Genomic DNA, 21,838 nt, shown 5'->3' with positions numbered 1-21,838 from the left:
TGAGCTACGTCTTACAAGGAGATGTAGCTATATGGCAATTATTATTTTCCATTAATGCAAATAGATATCTAACTTCCAGCGGTAGTTTCACCTGAGAAGATGTGCATATGCCCTTACATTGCTGAAACACAAGCTTTTCCCAGTCATTCAAAAGTATGCAAGCAAGCTCCTTGCTGGAACAGAACACACACCTGAAAGGCAGATAAAAAATTATTTAGTAGCCAGTTCCTTTGATTATAAAAGCAGTGGTTCATCATCATTATTATCATTATTATTATTATTTATTTATTTATTTATATAGCACCATCAAAGTACATGGAGCTGTACAGAGTAAAACAGTAAATAGCAAGACCCTGCCGCATAGGCTTACAATCTAACAAAATCATAGTAAAACAATAAGGAGGGGAAGAGAATGCAAACAGGCACAGGGTAGGGTAAAACTAACAGTATAAAGTCCGCACAACATCAAGTTTTAAAAGCTTTAGGAAAAAGAAAAGTTTTTAGTTGAGCTTTAAAAGCTGCGATTGAACTTGTAGTTCTCAAATGTTCTGGAAGAGCGTTCCAGGCGTAAGGGGCAGCAGAAGAAAATGGACGAAGCCGAGCAAGGGAAGTAGAGGCCCTTGGGCAGGCGAGAAACATGGCATCAGAGGAGCGAAGAGCACGAGCGGGGCAATAGTGTGAGATGAGAGAGGAGAGATAGGAAGGAGCTAGACCGTGAAAAGCTTTGTAGGTCAACAGGAGAAGTTTATATTGGATTCTGAAGTGAATTGGAAGCCAATGAAGAGATTTCAGAAGCGGAGTAACATGGTCAGAGCGGCGAGCCAAGAAGATGATCTTTGCGGCAGAGTGGTGAACAGAAACCAACGGACTGATGTGAGAAGAAGGAAGGCCAGAGAGAAGAAGGTTGCAGTAGTCCAACCGAGAAATAACCAGTGCATGGACAAGCGTCTTGGCAGAAGAGACAGACAAAAATGATCGAATCCTGGCAATGTTATACAGGAAAAAATGACAAGATTTAGCTACTGCCTCAATATGAGGAATAAAGGAGAGCGAGGAGTCAAATATAAAGCCAAGGCTACGAGCTTCCTTGACCGGAGTAAGCGTGACATCATTGACAGTGAGAGAGAATGAGAGCATCATGAGGCACATGGATCCCTTCATATTTCAAGAAACACAACCCGATCTTCTCTTCTGGATCTCTCCGCCTCAAACACAAGAAGGTGAGAGTTTAAGGTCTCTTCCGCGCCAGTCTGAATCAGAGATGGGTTATTCTCCTGTTTTAAAATTAAAAGCAAAGACATTCAGACCTAACTAAGGAAGAAAAGGTGCCAGCTCATTGTAAACTATGTACCGTATTTCTTCGATTCTAAGACGCACTTTTTAACCTAAATAAACAGCTCTAAAAATAGGGTGCGCCTTAGAATCGATGGCGTCTTAGAATCGAAGAAATACGGTAGATGCAAAGCTGAGCGAGCAGGGCTTTCTAAGATTGCTTTGCAGGCTGATTGGAGCCTACAGCGCGCCCCGTGCAGCTCCGGCCCTCGTCAGCCGCTCCAGGAAGAGACGCGGCTCCAAGAGTCAGGAGGCTCACCCCCCCCCCCCGAAGCACCGGGTCCCCCTCCCAGCTGCGTCCCACCTGGAACTCACGCCCGCGGAAAAACCTGTGCCCAGAGGCTAAAGTGCTGCTCCACCGAAGCTGCTCTCATGCGGCAGCTCCAGTCGTCTCTCTCCTCCACGTGCAGGCAGGCAGCCAAAAGAGGACGTTCCTGCAGCAGCCGCGAGCCGGGACAAGAAGCTGGGAGGGTAAGCGCCTGTTTTTGGCTTACCCCCTAAGCCTCTCCCAGCCTAGTGGCCCCAAAACCCAGCTCTTTCTAAGAAATTCTAAGATATTCTAAGAAATTTATATTTTCTTCGAATCAAAGCTTTTTTTCCCCTGTTGGTGGCACTGAAATTAGTGTGCGCCTTCGAATCGATGGCGTCTTACAATCGAAGAAATACGGTATGTTATCGACGTTCTAGAAAATACTATCCCCAATTTAAACTGCTGCATTAAAAGAACAACCCGTGGGTTAACATTTCTTCCTAGAAAGTTGCTACAAATTCTGCTGCCACAGCCACTGTCTTGAAACCCAACTGGAACCACAATAGTCCAAGAGCCAGAGCAGGATTTATTTACCCGAAGAGTGCAAAAACTTAGTGAATATTTTTTATTTATATATGACATAAGTGTCTCAGAAAAGTGAGTCTTACAAAATTCCAGTGGTGGGGGGGCTGCGTGATGACATCATCAACATGGCTGCTGTGCTATTATGTACTTGCCACATTTAAATATGCATAATTTCCCTCATTATCTACAGAGATAAGGAGGGAAATAGAATTCCATGCTTTGGAGGAAATTAAAGACAGTGGAGCGAGAGAAACTTACGGCTATGGCTGAAATGAAGCTCTCCATCAGGTAATAGTCTGAACTATCATGTCCGCTTAAGCACCTTGGCTCAGAGGGCATCTTATTGGGAGGAAAGATGTTCTTCTTCTTTTGGAGGAAATCAAAAACCTCCACAGGTCCTGCTCCTTGACAGGAGAGCTCTCCCTAAAAATGCAGGTAAAAGCTGTTTTAAGACAGCTGCCAATGTTTAATATGCTCATGCTGCAGGAATGGAATCAAGGATGAAACTTGCTCAAAAGCCTCCCATTATTTAGTTGTTGGTTTTTTACTCTGGCAGGATTTGTTCTTGACAAATCCATGCTGGCTTCTTTCTTTTTAATTTTTTTTTTATTATTATTATTTATAATACACAAACAATATCCATACTTCTTCTATAACCCTTCCCGTTCCCTCCCCACGCTTGGACAATTACATCAAATCCCACCACTTAACAAGCAAAGTGGAATTATCTCATTAGTTGTGATGAGTCCGACAAAATATTTCAAGGAGATTGTTGGTTGTCTGGTATTTTATGAGACCCATAGATGTCTATATGCTTCTGCCATAGTTATTCTGTTTGGTTCCTTTTTCATATAGTCTATAAAAGAGACACCGTCCTGAAGGTGTCTCTTTTCTTTATCCCTGTATGTGTTCTAAATTTCTGTGTCAACTTTTCGTTTATTGCTATGTCCCAGATTTTCTTTTTCCACAGCAATATTGTCAGCATCCAAGCTGTCTTCCAGTTTCCTGCTATTACTTGCCTCGCGGCTGTTAACATAAATCCTATTAGTATTTTTTCTTTTAGCTCTCTATTTTCTTTAACATACATATTCAACAAACCTAATTCTGGTGTTTCACAAACCTATTATTATTATTGTTATTGTTGTTGTTATTATTATTATATTTATTTGTATCCCGCCTTTTGCCCAATGCTGGGCCTCAAGGCGACCTTACAAAGTTTAAAACATACATTGGTGGTGGTGGGGGAACAAAACCATAAACGTTTAAAATACACAACACAATTATAAGACATTAAGATAGATGGAGGGCCAGATTATTCTCCAAAGGCCTGCTGGAACAAAAAAGTTTTAGCCTGATTCCGAAAGCCCATCAAGGAGGGAGCCAGTCTAGCTTCTCCGGGAAGAGAGTTCCACCGAGAAGACCCTTTCCCATGTTCCCAGCAAACTTGCATTGGCTGCCTATATGTTTCCGAGCCCAATTCAAGGTGCTGGTCTTAACCTATAAAGCCCTACATGGCTTGGGACCACAATACCTGATGGAACGCCTCTCCCGCCATGAACCTACCCGTACACCGCGCTCAACATCTAAGGTCCTCCTCCGTGTGCCTACTCCGAGAGAAGCTCGGAGGGTGGCAACAAGGGAGAGGGCCTTCTCAGTGGTTGCCCCCCGACTGTGGAATGACCTTCCCAATGAGGCTCGCCTGGTGCAAACATTGTTATCTTTTCGGCACCAGGTCAAGACTTTTCTCTTCTCCCAGGCATTTTAACAGCATTTAACAACGTTAAGTTTGTTTTTAATGGACCCCAGAATTGTTGTTTTTAAATGGATACTGTTGTTTTAAACTGTTTTTATGTTTTTAAAAATTTTGTTTACTATTTTTGTTGTAAACCGCCCAGAGAGCTTCGGCTGTGGGGCGGTATATAAAAGTAATAAAATAAATAAATAAACGCGCCTGTGAAGATGGTGGGACTGAAAGAAGGGCTTCTCCAGAAGATCTCAAAGCACGGGCAGGCTCATAAGGGAGAAGACGGTCTTTCAGATAACCTGAACCTGAGCCATATAGGGCTTGATAGGTCATAACCAGCACTTTGAATTGTGCCCGGAAACAGACTGGAAGCCAGTGGAGCTGTTTTAACAGGAGACTTGTATGCTCCCGGTCAACAATCTGGCTGCAGCTCTTTGAACCAGCTGGAGTTTCCGAACACTCTTCAAAGGCAGCCCCACGTAGAGCGCGTTACAGTAATCCAATCGGGATGTAACTAAGGCATGTGTCACCGTGGCCAGGTCCGACATCTCTAGGAACGGGCGCAGCTGGCGCACTAGCTTTAACTGTGCAAATGCACTCCCGGCCACTGCCGAAACCTGGGCATCCAGGCTCAGGGCTGAATCCAGTACACCCAAGCTGCAGACCTGTGTCTTCAGGGGGAGTGTAACCCCATCCAGCACAAGCTGAATCCCTATTCCCTGATCTGCCTTTCTACTGACCAGGAGCATCTCTGTCTTATCTGGATTAAGCTTCAAGTCGTTCGCCCTCATCCAATCCATTACTGCCAACAGGCACCGGTTTAGCACAGAAACGGCTTCCTTGGAAATGGGTGGAAAGGAGTAGTAGAGTTGGGTGTCATCAGCGTACTGGTGGAACCGCACCCCACAACTCCGGATAACCTCTCCCAACGGTTTCATGTATATGTTAAATAGCATGGGGGACAAAACAGAGCCCTGAGGGACTCCAAGGAGTCAAACAGGTCCCCCAGTACCACCTTCTGGGTCCGTCCATCCAGGAAGAAATGGAGCCACTGTAAAACAGTGCCTCCAAGACCCATTCCAGCAAGGTGTCCCAGAAGGATACCATGGTCGATGGTATCAAATGCCATCAAGAGGTCCAGCAAGGACACACTCCCCCTGTCCAACCTCTTGCTCAGTAATTCTCATTTCCTAAAAAACCTTGTCCCAGAACTTTTTGACCTTCCTACATTCCCACCACATAGGGATTTGTGTCCCATTAGTTTGACATCCCACCCCCAGCACAAAAGTGATATGTTGTTATTAACTTTTGCCAATTTTACTGGTGTCAGATACCATTTCTGTACTAATTTTAGTGCATCTTCTCTTATTTATGTAGATATTGTTTGAAAGGGGAATATGTCAAAAAAATTCTCCCATTCTCCTTCCTCTATTTCTTCTTCATAGAATCATGGAATAGTAGAGTTGGAAGGGGCCTATAAGGCCATCGAGTCCAACCCCCTGCTCAGTCCACCCTAAAGTATACCTGACAGATGGTTGTCCAGCTGCCTCTTGAATGCCTCTAGTGTGGGAGAGCCCACAACCTCCCTAGGTAACTGATTCCATTGTCGTACTGCTCTAACAGTCAGGAAGTTTTTCCTGATGGCTGCAAGAAAGGCCAATGCTATTTTGGGCTGCATTAATAGAAGTATAGCTTCCAAATCACGTGAGGTACTGGTTCCTCTCTATTTGGCCCTGGTTAGGCCTCATCTAGAGTATTGCGTCCAGTTCTGGGCTCCACAAGTCAAGAAGGATGCAGACAAGCTGGAGTGTGTTCAGAGGAGGGCAACCAGGATGATCAGGGGTCAACTGATGAGAGCTGCAGAAGCCCTACCTTCTTTTGTATCTGGTCAAGAGGGCAAGGCTCCTGCAGCTTTAACTGTTGTGATGAAGAGGGAATTACACTAGGTTCTGAAGAAATTCCCTTTTCTATACAACCGCTAAAGATACAGGAGCCCTGTCCTCCTTTTCATATCTTCACCTTAGGGTTAGCACTAACCACAAGCCGTGCTGTCGCACACAACACTTTATGCCACGGTTAGAGCCGCTGACCCTGCTGCAGACAGTCAGACTGTGGTTAGTGAGTGAGGGTTTACAAAAAACATCACGTGAGGTCCTGGTTCCTCTCTATTCGGCCCTGGTTAGGCCTCATCTAGAGTATTGCGTCCAGTTCTGGGCTCCACAATTGTCAAGGGGTCAACTCTCTAAAAGTAGGCTAGAAGGAACAATTATTAGGTGGATCCACAATTGTTGATCAATGGTACCTTCTCAAACTGTAGGGAGGTAACGCATGGGTACCGCAGGGCTCAGTCCTGGGCCCAGTGCTCTTCAACAATTTTATTAATGATTTGGAAGAGGAGGTGGTGCAGGGAATGCTTATCAAATTTGTAGATGGCACAAAATTGGGTGGGATAACTAATACCCTGGAAGACAGAAAGAAACTTCAAAGTGATCTTGATAGGCTGGAGTGCTGGGCTGAAAACAACAGGATGAAATTGAATAGGGATAAGTGCCAAGTTCTACACCTAGGAAAAAGAAATCAAGTGCACAGTTACAAGATGGGGGATACTTGGCTCAGCAATACTACAAGCGAGATGAATCTTGGAATTGTTTTAGATCACTAGTTGAACATGAGACAACAGTGTGATGTGGCTGCAAAAAAGCAAATGCTATTTTGGGATGCATTAATAGAAGTATAGCTTCTGAATCACACGAGGTACTGGTTCCCCTCTATTCGGCACTGGTTAGGTTTCATCTTGAGTCTTGCATCCAGTTCTGTGCACCACACTTCAAGAAGGATGTAGACAAGATGGAGCAGAGGAGGACAGTGAGGATGATCAGGGGTCTGGAAACAAAGCCCTATGAAGAGAGAGTGAAAGAACTGGGCATGTTTAGCCTGGAGAAGAAAAGATTGAGGGGAGACATGAGAGCACTCTTCAAATACTTAAAAGGTTGTCACACAGAGGAGGGCCAGGATCTCTTCTCGATCATCCCAGAGTGCCGGACATGGAAAAATGGGCTCAAGTTACAGGGAGCCAGATTCCGGTTGGACATCAGGGAAAACTTCCTGACTGTTAGAGCAGTACGATAATGGAACCAGTTACATAGGGAGTCCGTGGGCTCTCCCACACTAGAGGCATTCAAGAGGCAGCTGGACAGCCATCGGTCAGGGATGTTTTAAGGTGGATTCCTGCATTGAGCAGGGGGGTTGGAGTTGACGCCCTTATAGGACCCTTCCAACTCTACTATTCTATGATTCTATAAAACCTAGCCCAAAATAAATACCATTAAATTCTATAGGGCCTCAGATAAGTAGGTATCAGGCAGCAAACTTTTAGTCATTTACCTGGAAGTAAGTCCCATTATACTCAGTTGTCTAGACCTGAGCTGCAAGAGGTCATAATTTGATCAATCAGATTGCAAAATGTAGATTTCTTTGATGAGAATGGGTATTTGTTTTAAAACAAACAAACAACATCCACATTCCTGCACTTAGATTTACCTTTGTTCCATAGATGGTGGTCTTTCTTACCCCCAGTTTCTCTGTAAAGGCAACCATGGTAAAGGCAGCTGTTGCTCCTCCTTCAAATTCCATATTGACAACCTGAAAAAGTGAATACCAATATAAGAAAGAGGCAGTGGAGGAAGATTGGTAGAAGGAGGATTCATTTATTATTATTATTAAAAAGAAAACTGGAAATAGAGGTTTCAATACATGGAAGCAATGTCTAGCTAAGTCATGGAAACGGCACCTCTCCACCGTGCCTGGGTCCAGCTCCAGCTGAGAGCCCCCTCCCTCCTGCTACCAACTGTCTCTGGAGAGGCCACCAGTGAGGGAGGAAGCAGCAGCCAGGCACCTCTCCACCATGCCTGGGTCCAGTTCCAGCTGAGAGCCCCCTCCCTCCTGCTACCAACTGTCTCTGCAGAGGCCACCAGTGAGGGAGGAAGCAGCAGCTAGGCACCTCTCCACCGTGCCTGGGTCCAGCTCCAGTTCAGAGCCCCCTCTCTCCTGCTACCAACTGTCTCTGGAGAGGCCACCAGTGAGGGAGGAAGCAGCAGCCAGGCACCTCTCCACCGTGCCTGGGTCCAGCTCCAGCTGAGAGCACCCCTCCCTCCTGCTGTCACCTGTAACTGCTGAACTTTCCAACTAAGATTGTAGTGCCTGAGTTTGCTTTCCTTTCCCTCCTCCTCCCTCCCAATCCCCTTTCCTTTTGTGTCATGTCTTTTAGATTGTAAGCCTGTGGGCAGGGACTGTCAAGAAATACTTTTGTAAGCCGCCATGAGAGCCTTTTTTGGCTGAATGGCGGCATAAAAATCCTTAAATAAATAAATAAATAAATAAATGTATATGTTAGGTCTGAGAACTTAAATTAATAAGCTAGAGCTGAAACAATATTCCTAAAAGCAAAATGAAAATTTCCCAGTGCTGATGTTTATGTTAAAATGTGACATTTGGCTTTCCCAATTAAAAGTAATTAACATTTAAAGGTTTAGGTTATTTGAATTATTTCAGGCCCTCTTTTTGATGAGTTAAATGAAATTAGTACGAAACAACTGTCAGGAGACCATCAAAAGGTTGACTTTTATATGTCAGATACTACTGCAACTGCATGATCATTGGATGTCAACTGCTGATGTTAAATATCAATTATTCATATTTCTAGAACTGAAGCTTTTCTACATGAGGCTGTTAATTTGGCTGTTAATCCACCACATCTACTTTTGGTTTTGTTGCAGAATTGAGATTCGAGCACTGCAAAAGAGTGTTTCCTTTTCTGCTTTTCCACTACATAAGCTGTAGGTGGCACTATGTTATAGCGGAATAGCATAAATACACATGAGAAAATCACACTTTCGTTTTCACAATTAAATATTGCATTTTACCTGACCCCCACCCACCCACCCAGCCAAAACCTCACTGAAAGTGCTGGTTAGACACAAAAGCAAAACTGAAGGGTCATCTAAAACTGTTACGTGCACGAATGAAGAGCGCACGATAAAGGCCTTGTGTAGAAAAGCCCCTTGAGAATATTTGCAATCAAAATGCAGAGGACAATTTCTGGAGAACAGGAGAGACACAGCAAATTTATCTTGGATGTCTAATTATCATTACTTAGTTAAAAAAATAACTAAGCAAAAATAAAAGCAAGATGAATCTCACACTGCATACCTGGTTACTAACAACATCATTGTCACATTCGTAAACACACCTTCCATATGGGCCATGGCGCAAGGCTTCAGTCAGCGATTCTATATCGTACTCACCACTATTGCACACCACTGACACAGGCCAACTAAAGCAGCCCTAGAATGAAATAAAACAGTGTATGTTTACCAGGTGCCTTGCTGGATCAGACCAAGAAATCCATCTTGCCATCATCCTGTTTCCAATAGTGGAAAACCACAAGCAGGACATGAGTGTCATAGCTCCCACACACTGTTTGTCTCTAGTGCCTAGTTTTGGAGTTAAAGTCCAAAACATCTCTTTGGGAAAGCTATTCTACACCATACTGCTGCAACCAAGACCAGTTTGTGTCCAGATAGCGCACATTTAAAAAATAATTATTTAAAATATATATCGCAAATTGAAATGTAGGAGCAACTTTAATTCTAACGAATTAACTGGTTCAAATATCATGTTCCCATTTCCCTGAATTTAAGAGCCTGGAAGCTAGGCGTCACCCACAGTGCTCCATGGCCTACCACCCCTAGGATTATTCTGCTCTTGCTTAGTACCTACCTGCTTTGCCTGCTCCAGATAGATCTTCTTAGCAGAATATGGGCAGGTTTGTTCAATCGAACAGTTTAAACAGCAACTGGCAGCTCCTTTGGGCTATAGTTAAATCGGCAAGAAGTCCAATCAGTGATAATTCACACATAGTGAGGGTGGGTGAGGGTGGATGGAGAAAGTGAGAAAAAGAATTCCAATTCTGCTTTGGCCGTATTTCTGATAGCAGTGCGAAGGTAATCTCCCAACTCTTTTTTAGAAAAGGTAGCCAAGTTACTTCTGTTGAAGCAAAAGGCTAACAAATTTAGGATTAGAATTCACTGTGTCAGATGCAAAATCCTCAATTGGCAGGGATACAGGTTTACACATTTTATGTGGCAGTAGTGGATGAGTGAGAACTACAGACAGTGCAAAATAATTAGAAGTATTGGATGATATTCAGGATCAGGTCTCTAAATAAATCAACATACAGTAGGAAAGTTTGACAAACCTTGTTCTCTCTGGTGAAATGGGAGAGACTGCCAAAAGAAGACAGTTTAAGACATCTGAAAGAGAAAACAAAAAGAGCCTGTGATGAAACGATAAATTGTGTTATGCTTTATATGTGGATAATTAAGTGTTTGGTTCAGGTTTGGATTTGCTGTGGCCAATTCTTTTATTTTCAGGAAATAGTACGTAAGCGGGAGGGGGGAATTAGAATGGTGAGCAGTGTGGATGATGGTATCTGATTGGTTGGTGGTCTGAATGGAGAGAGAGGACAGTTTGACAGTTAATTAAAATCAGGGAGTTAAAGAGAGACTCAGGGGAGTCAGGGTGAAGGAGTGAGTGAGGTTTAGTAGAGGCTTGTTTCAAGATAGTATTAGGAAGGTGGGATTATAGGATTTGGAGGTGGTTAGTATTCCCTGGGAGGTTGAGGGAGATACATTATGTGGATAAAGTAGAATAATCTTAATTACTATTATTTATTACATTTATATCCTGCCTTTTTTCCTCCAAGGAACCCAAGGTGACGTACGTAATCCTCCTCCTCTTCTCCATGTTATCCTCACAACAACAACCCTGTTAGGTAGGTTGGGCTGAGAGTCTGTGACTGCCCCAAATTTACCCAGTGGGTTTCCATGGCCAAGTGAGGATTAGAACCCGGATCTCCCAGCCCCCAGTCCAACACCTTAGCCACTACACCACACTGGCTCTCAAAAATTATGAGTATGTATGATATGGCTGCCATATTTTGAACTAATTGAAGTTTCCGGACTAGGCACAAAGATAGCCCTATGTAGAGCGCATTGCAGAAGTCAAGCCTCGAAGTTACCTTGTTCAAATTTACAACCCGTCATACGTCAACTATTTTCACATTTGGGTGGATTTAAGTAAAATTAATCTTGGTTTCAGGCAGAATTAACACTGATTTGATTCCTATGGATAAAGGGAGAGCGGCCCCATCCAAAGCATACCTTTTGTTGCCGATCCAAAAATTAATGAGGTCAATGTCATGGCAAGATTTGGCCAGCAAAGAAAAAGAACTTTCGGCTTCATTCCTCCAGTTGCCACGCACAAAGGAGTGTGCAAAATGCCAGAATCCAACCTGGATGAAACAAGAAAGAAAGGAAGAAAGATTATTATTACTATTATTTATTTATATAGCACCATCAATGTCATGGTGCTGTACAGAGTAAAACAATAAAATAGCAACACCCTGCAACATAGGCTTACATTCTAATAAAATCATAATAAAACAATAAAAAGGGGAAAACTAACAGATCAAAATCAAGTTTTAAAAGCTTTAGAAAAAAGAAAAGTTTTTAGTTGAGCTTTAAAAGCTGCGATTGAACTTGTAGTTCGCAAATGTTCTGGAAGAGCGTTGCAGGTGTAAGGGGCAGCAGAAGAAAATGGATGAAGCCGAGCAAGGGAAGTAGAGACCCTTGGGCAGGCGAGAAACATGGTATCAGAGGAGCGAAGAGCACGAGCAGGGCAATAGTGTGAGAGGAGAGAGGAGAGATAGGAAGGAACTAGACAGTGAAAAGCTTTGTAGGTCAACAGGAGAAGTTTATATTGGATTCTGAAGTGAATTGGAAGCCAATGAAGAGATTTCAGAAGTGGAGTAACATGGTCAGAGCGGCGAGCCAAGAAGATGATCTTAGCAGAAGAGTGGTGACAAACTGATGTGAGAAGAAGGAAGGCCAGTGAGAAGAAGGTTGCAGTAGTCCAACTGAGAAATAACCAATGCATGAACAAGAGTCTTGGCAGAAGAGACAGGGGGAAAAAAAAGGAAGGAAGGTCTGGAGAGCCACATCCCAGTGGTGAGCAGGGCTTGCCCTGCCATAAAAGAAGCAGGTGGAGCGCAATGGGAAGAGCAGTGCATTGTTCCGTCCTCCCCACCCAAAGGGCCCCGCCGCTGCTCAGCCAGCCATTGGCCTGGTTCAGACAACACGCTAAACCATGCTGCTTAACCACAAAATGGTGAATGGAACGCATGAAGCGTGTTGTCTTAACCAGGCCATTCTCTCCCTCCCTCTCTAGCTGACTGACCACTTGGCCAGCCGACCAACAACTTGCGGTCGCCCGGCAGCAGCTCTTCCCTCGACTGGCTGCTCCCACCTTCTGCTTCAGCCATGGTACTCTTGTGTTAGTTCAGCTGAGTCTCACGGCCAGCTAATGGAGTGGGGGGAGGAGTGTGAGAGGAGGGAGCTGTGACCCCGGAGTTGTCACCACCACTGCAAGACAGCGGGGAAGGGAGATCCAGGAACTGTACATCCCTTCAAGGAGCTGCCATTTCCCCACAAAATGGCAACTCGGTGAAGGGATGCACGGCTCCCAGCTCAGTGAGGGGCTGGATGCTGCTTGGCGGCCAACCATAGAAAAGGTCTACTCACATATAGGAAGGAGGCTGTTCACCAGCAGGATATTTTCAGCTGCAGTCACTAGCGGTTCACAGCTGTTACAAGCTGAGAAAGTTGCTAGAAACCACATCGGCTAGACCTTCCTGAATCCAGAATCCCTTGCCAGAGCTCCGGGCAGCTACCTAGCACGAGTACTATCAAGCTGAGCTCTGACCCTCCACCTGCCTGCCTGCCTGTGACCTGGACTGTGGAGACCTAGCCTTTTGCCTGATCTCTGTTTGTGCTGACCGCCATGAAGCTCTTGGACTCCCAGAAATCGATACAAGGGAATGGCAGCAGGAAAAACAGGGCAGTAAGTTGTGATGAGAGCATCATACATTTCGTTAGTAGTACTTACAGGTTCTAGATGTTGAATGTGGCAGATGTCTCCGATAAGCCCAGCATTCAGCAGTTCCTGACAAAAAACAGGGCAGACCATAAACACAGCCACACGGACTTTTTACTCCTGCAACATTGGGAGCCATTTGCTTTGTATCACTAAATGTCCATAAAGGATAGATTACCCAATGGGTAGTATCCAACGCTAGTCCTATGTAGAGTAGACCTATTGAAAGGAATGGGACAATGAAGTCTTGACTAACTTAAGTCTCATTCATTTCAATGAGTCTACATAAGTCTAACATTGGATACTAAACCATTTGGTTTATTGATTTTCTGGATTCATCTGCCCTGAGAAGAGACTGAAAGAAATTGGGCATGTTTAGCCTGGAGAAGAGAAGGCCGAGGGGAGACATGATAGCACTCTTTAAATACTTGAAAGGTTGACACACAAAGGAGGGCCAGGATCTCTTCTCGATCCTCCCAGAGTGCAGGGCACGGAATTACAGGCTTAAGTTACAGGAAGCCAGATTCCGGCTGGACATCAGGAAAAACTTCCTGACTGTTAGAGCAGTACGACAATGGAACCAGTTATCTAGGGAGGTTGTGGGCTCTCCCACACTAGAGGCATTCAAGAGGCAGCTGGACAACTATCTGTCACGGATGCATTGAGCAGGGGTTTGGATCCAATGGCCTTATAGGCCCCCTTCCAACTCTACTATTCTATGATTCGATGAGACAGAGATAATTTTCTTTGTTACTAATGTTGATGGTTTCCTCTGTTGTTTTTTATTTCTTGTCTGCTCCTCATAAACTGGCAAAACCAACGAGATACCTTACAGTTCAGGTGTTCCTAACTGTTCAGGAGCTTGTAGCTCCATTTGTTACCAAAATAAAGTAAAAATTTAAAAAAAGTAAATTTAATTTGTAATAATTGTTTGAATAACTGTACTTTTAACATGTAATAATTTTATGGCATGATTTTATGCCAAACCAACTTGGACATAATTACATTTTATGTCTTAAAGTAACAAAGGGACTTTCAATCTGTAAAAAGTGTTAAATTTCTCCCCAAATTTCTGTTCCCCCCCCCAAAAAAAAAACCTGGAAAAAAACCACGTTTTTTCCCCATGGCTTCAAAATTTCCAGAAATTTTACATCTCTACTCTGAAACCAGTTCTTAAACTCCAGACACGTTCTTACAGGAGCAGGTGGGCCTTTATGCACTCCTGTCCCAACCCATTTAGGGCTTCAAAGCACAGGATGGGGAATGGGCTCCCTCAGGCCCAAGGGCCAGATGAAGCGCGGTAAGCTTTTGAATCAGGCTCACCACCTCTGCTTGCTGTGCTAGGGCGCCCCAGGCCTAAGCTCCTGGATGCACTTGCCTGCAGACTCTCAGACTTGTGCTTCTCAGTAAAATGCTGCCGGGTGCAGCCACAAGCTTGGAGGACCAGTGATGGCACATGGGGGTCACGGTAGCAGTGTGTATGCGTGCAAGAATGAATGGGTGAATGGGAGCTTGAGAAAGAGTGTGGGGTAGGGATGGCTGTTGCAGGGAAATCTGCCCCTTTTGGGGCACCCCCCATTTCAATTTCCTTTTGCGAGCTGAGTGGCAGGTCAGTTTACTGAAACTTGGGAACTTTGCCGGCCTTGTTTTATTATTATTTGCAAGTCATAATTTGCCCAAAATCGTGGCTGTAAAGAGTGTGATTTGCACAAAATGGCAAGCAGATGTGATTTTGCACAATCACTATGTCTGTAAATATTTACAGCTGCAATTTGCGCAAATAAAAAACTCAAAAAAATGCACACTGGCCCAATCTGTCACACAATGGGTTGGCCCATCCCGCAGGAGAGCAAGATGGGGCCTGGGACGCTGAGCTGATGAAAATTCACCAAGCTCTACCCTCCAACGGATTCCTCCAACATCCCTAACGTAGGGTGACTTTGTCTGTGCCCACTGTCAGCTCTGGAACCCCCCCACCCCCCTCTGCGGGCTCACAACTTAGTACTCATGGGGAAATTGCAGCTCTCAAACCTGCTTGAAAGATTACAACCAGTATTTTGAATTATGCCGGGTAACGGACTGGGAGTGAGCACAACTGGTCTGTTTGGGGTTTTTGCCACATATTTATCTGCATTTTAAAATATACATAAGTTAGGAAAACGTCAAACCGCAAGGACAATCTTCAAGTCGTAGGATAGGTATAGTACAATCTACATCAAATGGAAACAGAAGCACTGAACGCAGAAGCCCAGAGTATGTGATACAACTGATGTGAGACTTATCCCAATAATTCATTCCACTCCAGCAGGCTGACACTTAAGAATACTTCCCACTTTTAAGTGTTAATGGATGCAGAGTTTGGAACTGCAAGTGCGTCCTACAATATGTTGTAGTGTGCAATAATCCTATCCAGGGTTCTAGCAATATCCTCTTCCAGCATATTCCGCTCCATTCTCCCCCCTCCCCCATGGTTTCAAGCATTTTCCATTCTGCAATGACAGAGCATGCTCAGGCCTCACTGCACTATTGCTATTGATGATTTGGAGATGCCCACCCTAATTTTTTTTCTTAAAGACTTTTTGTAGTTCTGCCAGCCATGAAATGCCCCAGAACATACTGATACTTGAATTTGCTGTCACAGAGAATGGTATTTTTTAAGAGCACAGAGTACCATCATGGATACGCTAGCATACCTTTATCTTCAGGGCAACTGGGTGGTAACGTAGGACATGGCATACCGAAAGGATGACATTGCTTGTTTTGCATGCACGAACAATTTCTTTACAGTCCTCAGCTGTGACCTGAACCATCAAAAGAAAAGGACAACAAATTCAGCTGATTACCTTCCCTATTCTAACTAAAGTTGAGCAGAGATTGCCCAAAAGCACACTGTTCTGAGGAAAATTCGGAGACTCCTACTTTTCTTATCTCTACCCTTAAAAGCAAGGGGGTGGGGGGAACACCAGCCACTTTGGAGAATTGTCTCCAAATATTTGCCACCATTTATGATTGTGGGGCAGCCACCATTTCTCTCTCACAATGCCCTAAAACAACACTAGGTCTAGGGTATTTGAGAGGATGCAACATGGTGCCCAGGCTGCCAACTCAGCTGTTGTTGTTGCTACACGCAGCAGGAGAGAAAAAAACCCTGGGGCAGATCCACACATAGCCTTCGGGACGCCCTGAAGGCGCTTTGGGGCGTCCCAAAATCGATGATGTGTACCCTACCTTAAGCATCCCAAGAAGAGGCGGCGGCGGAGGAGGAGGAGGAGGCTCCTCGCGGGGACGGGATGAAGACTTGCTGCGCCCGGCGCCTTCGCCGGGCAATCAGCTCCCCCCCCCCCCCCGCTGTTTGCCTGGGTGAGATGTTCACTGCCGTCCACCTACCCGCCGGCCTCCTTTTGCCGGCGAAAGAGCCACCCGGGTCGGAGAGCTTGGCGGAAGAAGCCACCGCCGGGTGGCTCTTTCGCCGGCAAAAGGAGGCCGGCGGGTAGGTGGACGGCAGTGAACATCTCACCCAGGCAAACAGCGGGGTGGGGGGAGCTGATTGCCCGGTGAAGGCGCCGTGCGCGGCAAGTCTTCATCCCATCCCCGCGAGGAGCCTCCTCCTCCTCCTCCTCCTCTTCTTGGGACGCTTAAGGTAGGGTACACATCATCGATTTCGGGACGCCCCAAAGTGCCTTCAGGGCGTCCCGAAGGCTATGTGTGGATCTGCCCCTGGTTAAAAAAAAAGTATCCTATTGCCACTTCTATTGGTGAATACCTCACCCACTCCATACACACACACACACACACACACACACACACACACAAAAGAAACAGCTGCAGAATTGTTCCTCCCCTTTGAGAAATTTGGTGAAATGGTTCTCAAAATTTCTCTGCCTACATATCAAGAGAATTTCGAGAGACCATTTGTGCCACCTCTAAATTTAACAGTGTGAAGGACATGGGTCCTTGCCAGCTTGCGGGCTGTACTGGCTTTTTAGTTGTAGTATTCTTTCTGTTTTGTATCTGTTCTGGTATGTGTTTTGTAGCTATGATGGTATGTTAAGTGGAGGTGGGAGTGTGGAACTCTCGGCGCCAAGACTCCAAGGTCAGATTGGGCCTCTCACCTGCAGGTTATCTCCCTGGTCGTTAGGATAATTGGGTTCGGTTGTGAGAGAGAGGGTGAAGCCCACCCTAGGAGGGGAGGGTTGTTAGGAGCCAGGCAGAGATGGGGATTGGTTCAGAGAGGTCATGGGGCCCTAAATTCCAAAAGGGGATAAAAAGGGTATCCTGTTTGGGATGAGCGTCTTCTGTTCTAGTTTTGGAGGAAGAACACCCAAGTCAGCATGGGACGGCTGCTCGGAGTAAGCTAGGGTCTTTTATTTTAAATGTCTGGATTTCCTGAGACAAGGCTAGCCGCTTTTATGGCTGGGGGTGGGTTGTGTGTTTGAAGGTTTTAGATGGAGCCTTGGCTTCTAGTACATTATCCTTTTATTGTCCTTCCTTTGATTCCCTTCCCTTCCCATCCTCTTTTTCCCCCCTCCCCCATTTGCTGCTACCTCTGGCCAAAACCTTACGTGTTAGTTTTAGCTGAATGGTATTAAACTTGTTTTGGTCCTTAGCTGAGTGTGTGTGTTTTTATTTCAGGAATCTGTGGCTTGTCCCGGTTGGGAAGAGGGCTAGGGCGAGGGGTGGCCGGGGACGACAAGACGTTTGGTCCGGGGCCTACCTTGCAGGAAGGTTGGATTGACTCCAACCTTTGTCTACAAACAGTACAGGGCATTTGCTATTATTTAGGTCAGGGGTGGGCCTCTTTGGACAATCCAGGGGCCAATCAGCCCCCCCCCCCCAGGACAACCCTCTGCAGCAGTGGTAAAAAATAATCAGCAGCCTGCTGCCAAAATTCAGCAGTAATCCACTACAGAGGCTTACTGAGGGCACACTTAGCTTGAAAACAAGCTGCATTTGTCCTTAGTAAGCCTTCACAGCATTTTCCTACCAGATGGTCAGGGTCTCATGAGGAATTCTGTGACAGATCCTAGCCCGGAGTGAGAAAATATAGTGGTGATGCACAGATTGTGGGCCAGGGCAGGCCCTACCATTAGGCAGAGCGTGCTGGTCACCTCCGGCAGCTGATTTCAGATCTCAGGAAAGGGGAAATTATTATTCGATTTTTGCTCCTAGGGAAATGCACTTGCAGGATTTCCTGCCTAAGATGCAAAAATAACATGGCCTGCCTTGGGTACTAAGCACTGTGGGGATGGGGGGCAGACACCATTTACTGCTGAAGCAAACGCAGGTTCGGTGTAAAGAAGTTTAGCTATGGAGGGCATAGGCAAATCTGGTGCTAGGAAGCAGCTAAATTGTTATGGGAGTGGAGAGCCCAAAGCTCTCTCCCATTTGAGAGAAATAACACAAAAACAAAAGGAGGAGCGTCCAGGTCAGGACAGAAAAAAGGGGAGAAACATGTTCTCAGAATGCTTAAAATACTTTATTTCAAAGCCCGACACATTTCTTTCTTGTGTTCTTTCAAAGGCCTTCCTCAGGGGGTTGATAAGAGATGTCTGCAGAAATACTCCCAGCAAGGTGATTGTCTCCTTTGACTCAGTTGCCATCGATTATCAAAGGAGACGATCACCTTGCTAGGAGTATTCGTGCAGTCATCTCTTATCAACCCCCTGAGGAAGGCCTTTGAAAGAACACAGGAAAGAAATGTGTCGGGCTTTGAAGTAAAGTATTTTAAGCATCCTGAGAACCTGTTTCTCCCCCTTTTTCTGCCCTATTTGAGAAAGCCTGAATAGCCTTGGTGAGTTACAAAGAGCAGGTGGTCCTGCCGCTGAATAGCAGGTTGGTGAATGAGAAAACAACTGCCATCCAGGCCTTGATTCTGGATGAGCATGTTGTCCTGGAGACTTGGTTGGATTAAACTGGGGGAGTAAATCTCATGAGCTTTGCCCACCTGCATTCTCTGTTACAGTAGAAAAGTCCTGGGGGTGAGGAGTGGATTCGCAGGGGTGAAGCTATGTTTCTCCAGCACCATTGCATCTGCACAGAGTTGCCCAATGGAGCCTTTTTGGGTGGTCAAAGGCCTGTTACACTTTGGCCCATGAGAAGAAAATTGAACCACTTGATAGCCCATTGGGACCAATTTGCACACCACTTTGCAGATAAAATCTATTGTCAATTTGGATGCCGTAATTGAGAGGTCCACTTGACACAACTTTAGTTCCTGCATATCCAGGTATAAGGGATACTTTTCAATTTGTAGAACTGAGGATGGGAACAGGATCCTTGGAGAGGTAAGGCCCACCACTTGTGAACTGGGCACTAGAAGCATTCAAGAGGCAGCTGGACAACCCTCTGTCAGGGATGCTTTAGGGTGGATTCCTGCCTTGAGCAGGGGGTTGGACTCGATGGCCTTGTAGGCCCCTTCCAAGTCTGCTATTCTATGATTCTATGCTATTCTATGATTCTATGAAATCCCAGTAGCTTGACTTGTTTGAGGGAACAATAACCCTCCAATAACCCATGGGCTGTTGTAGGGTTATTAGAGGATTGTTTTCCCCTCCAACAAGCCATGCCACCTGGGTTAGGATGACATGACAAGGCGCTCAGGCAGTGGTTGTGGAAACTGTACCTGACATGCGCTTCTATTTAAATATTTTGTTTGTGCAAAACCAGGTCATTGGTCCTCAAAATGTTTTGCATAAAATTTGAGGCAGCTCTTAAATGCACTTTGCTCACCCTTCCAACCACACACGGGGCGATCACACACTGCGCTTAACTGTGCAGTCGCTGTGGCCTCAACGTTTTCCTCCCTCAATGTTTAAAGCTACAGTCTGCCAGCACTTACCGCCATCGGCTTCTCCAACAAGATGTGGTATCCTTTGTGGGCAAAAGCTACTGCTGGTGCCTGATGGGAAACAGACCACCACAAGTTAGCATAACACAACTGCTGTTTTAAGCCACCCTTAGTGTAATCCATGAGCCTCGTGTGGCGCAGAGCGGTAAAGCAGCAGTTTCTGCAGCTGAAACTCTCCCCACGGCCTGAGTTCGATCCCAGCGGAAGCTGGTTCTCAGGCAGTCGACTCAGCCTTCCATCCTCCTGAGGTCAGTAAAATGAGTACCCAGTTAGCTGGGGGAAAGGGAATAACGGCCGGGGAAGGCAACGGCAAACCACCCCGCTATAAGGCCTGCCAAGAAAACATCAGCGAAAGCTGGCGTCCCTCCAAGAGTCAGCAATGACTCAGTGCTTGCACGAGAGGTTCCTTTCCTAGTGTAATCCACCCTCAAGAAATAGGATTTTCTTTTGGCACATATTGGCATACCTAGTTTTTAGCAGTTGGCCTGCTCTGAAAGCACAATGACATTCCAAATTCGAACAAATGTTTGAGTAAATAAACTTGCAAGGTTATTTTGGGGAGTGGCGTGGAAAACCCAAAGCAGGAAGCCCAGCTGAAGTTTAGGGCGTCATCCTAGATCCTGACACAGTGTGCATGCATGTACGTGCATTTACAGAAATGGGTGTGCCTCCATGAAGGTGGGAGATGTGTGTGTGGGGAGGAGGACAGAGCTCACCCAACAGCAGAAAAAATCTCACTCCTTCCTGTTTCAAAGTACATCTCTATACTGCCTTCATTTTTATTTCACACCTAGGGCTAAGCTTACCCCATCACCGAGAACTGTCTGCATGGGGGGCGGGTGTGCGTGTGTAACTCCAGTGACTCAAACACACTCACATTAAAAGAACTGCAGTGGCTACCTATACACTTCTGGTTGGAATTCAAGCCCTAAATGGCGTGGGACCTTGATACTTGAGGGAGTGCCTCTCCCTATATATGCTAGCCAAGATTTGAGGTCTGTTGGAGGACTGTTAGAGGTCTGTTGGAGGACCTCTGCGTCCCACCAACACGAGACATACGCTATGGTGGGACAAGGGAGAGGGCTTTCTCTTTTCTGGCACCCTGGCTGTGGAATGCCCTCCCCCTGGAGGCCCGACTGGTGCCGGCACTGGCTTCATTTCAGCACCAGGTTAAGACATGGCTTTTAAACAAAGCCTTTGATGGTTAAATTCACCAAGCTTGCACATTGTTTAAACTGTTTTATTTGGTTTTACTGCTTCTAAATTTTATACTGGTTTTAGCTTGATTAATGGTTGGATTTGTTTTTAGTGTGTATATTTATTGTATATTTATTGTTTTATATTGTTGCATAATTTTATTTGTACACTGCCCTGAGATCCTAGTGATATAGGGCAGGATACAAATGTTTTAATAAATAAATAAATCTAGGAGTGGAAGATGATGGCAGTACCTTATGGAGGCTGTCAGGAGTTGCTATGATAACGGCATCTGCAAATTGCTCTCTCTTGGCCGCTGCTCTCCAGTCTGAAAATAATGAGATTCAATAGTGCTGGAATGCACAATGGGAGAAGGAAGATGCAAATATTCTACAGCTACGTTTTTACAATTATTATTTTGTATGTGTTTTGTCTGTCAAATATTTTATTTAAAAAATCTTTTAAAAAAGAAAGCCCTACCTTGGAATGAATGCATTTTACAACTATGCATTTATCACATGCAATCTTACAAGCCCTGTTCAGGCATTATTTCTGAACATGGCATTGCAGTAGTTCCCAATTATGCAGAGGTATCTATGCATGTTCAGTTGAATGCATGCATGTTGGACACCCCACACCCCCAGACCCTCTTCAATGGGGAAAGGTCAGGGATGGAACAGGCAGGGCTGCGTGTACAGGGATGTTATGGGTGGGGCCAGCATGCATGGCCCCGTGCCTCCTACACATACTGCAATTCCCAGTTCAGGCATAATACATACATTCTTACACCTGGAAAATATAATGTGTGAATTAGTACTAAGTAAGATCTCGGTTGTCTTTCCACATTAAAAACCAGGCTCCGAAAACCCAAAGAGGAATGGCATTTGCAGGG

General features: G+C 45.3%; 1 protein-coding gene across 1 annotated transcript; it reads right to left on the bottom strand.

Moving 5' to 3' along the window:
• Positions 1 to 1,140: 1,140 nt before the first annotated feature.
• On the bottom strand, positions 1,141 to 19,872 carry LOC134411582 (uncharacterized). The gene is made up of 10 exons (XM_063145445.1): positions 19,741 to 19,872; positions 15,596 to 15,703; positions 12,915 to 12,971; positions 11,132 to 11,262; positions 10,168 to 10,222; positions 9,690 to 9,782; positions 9,120 to 9,254; positions 7,452 to 7,553; positions 2,426 to 2,590; positions 1,141 to 1,274 (listed from the first exon to the last, which is right to left on the bottom strand). Exons 1-10 carry the CDS (start codon positions 19,870 to 19,872, stop codon positions 1,158 to 1,160), a joined length of 1,095 nt encoding a protein of 364 aa, XP_063001515.1. The 3' UTR covers positions 1,141 to 1,157.
• Between the last annotated feature and the right edge of the window lie 1,966 nt (positions 19,873 to 21,838).

The sequence above is a fragment of the Elgaria multicarinata genome, chromosome 20 (genome assembly GCF_023053635.1).
Source record: "Elgaria multicarinata webbii isolate HBS135686 ecotype San Diego chromosome 20, rElgMul1.1.pri, whole genome shotgun sequence".
Taxonomy (NCBI): domain Eukaryota; kingdom Metazoa; phylum Chordata; class Lepidosauria; order Squamata; family Anguidae; genus Elgaria; species Elgaria multicarinata.
Note: the sequence above shows the minus strand (reverse complement) of the source record. Positions and strands in the feature narration are given on the sequence as shown.

Coding starts and splice junctions, on each gene's coding strand:
- LOC134411582 (XM_063145445.1), bottom strand. CDS start 19,872: ATGGATTACACTAAGGGTGGCTTAAAACAGCAGTTGTGTTATGCTAAC. Junction 15,704..19,740: donor TGTTGGAGAAGCCGATGGCG/GTAAGTGCTGGC, acceptor TTGATGGTTCAG/GTCACAGCTGAGGACTGTAA. Junction 9,783..10,167: donor ATTTCACCAGAGAGAACAAG/GTTTGTCAAACT, acceptor ATTTAACTATAG/CCCAAAGGAGCTGCCAGTTG.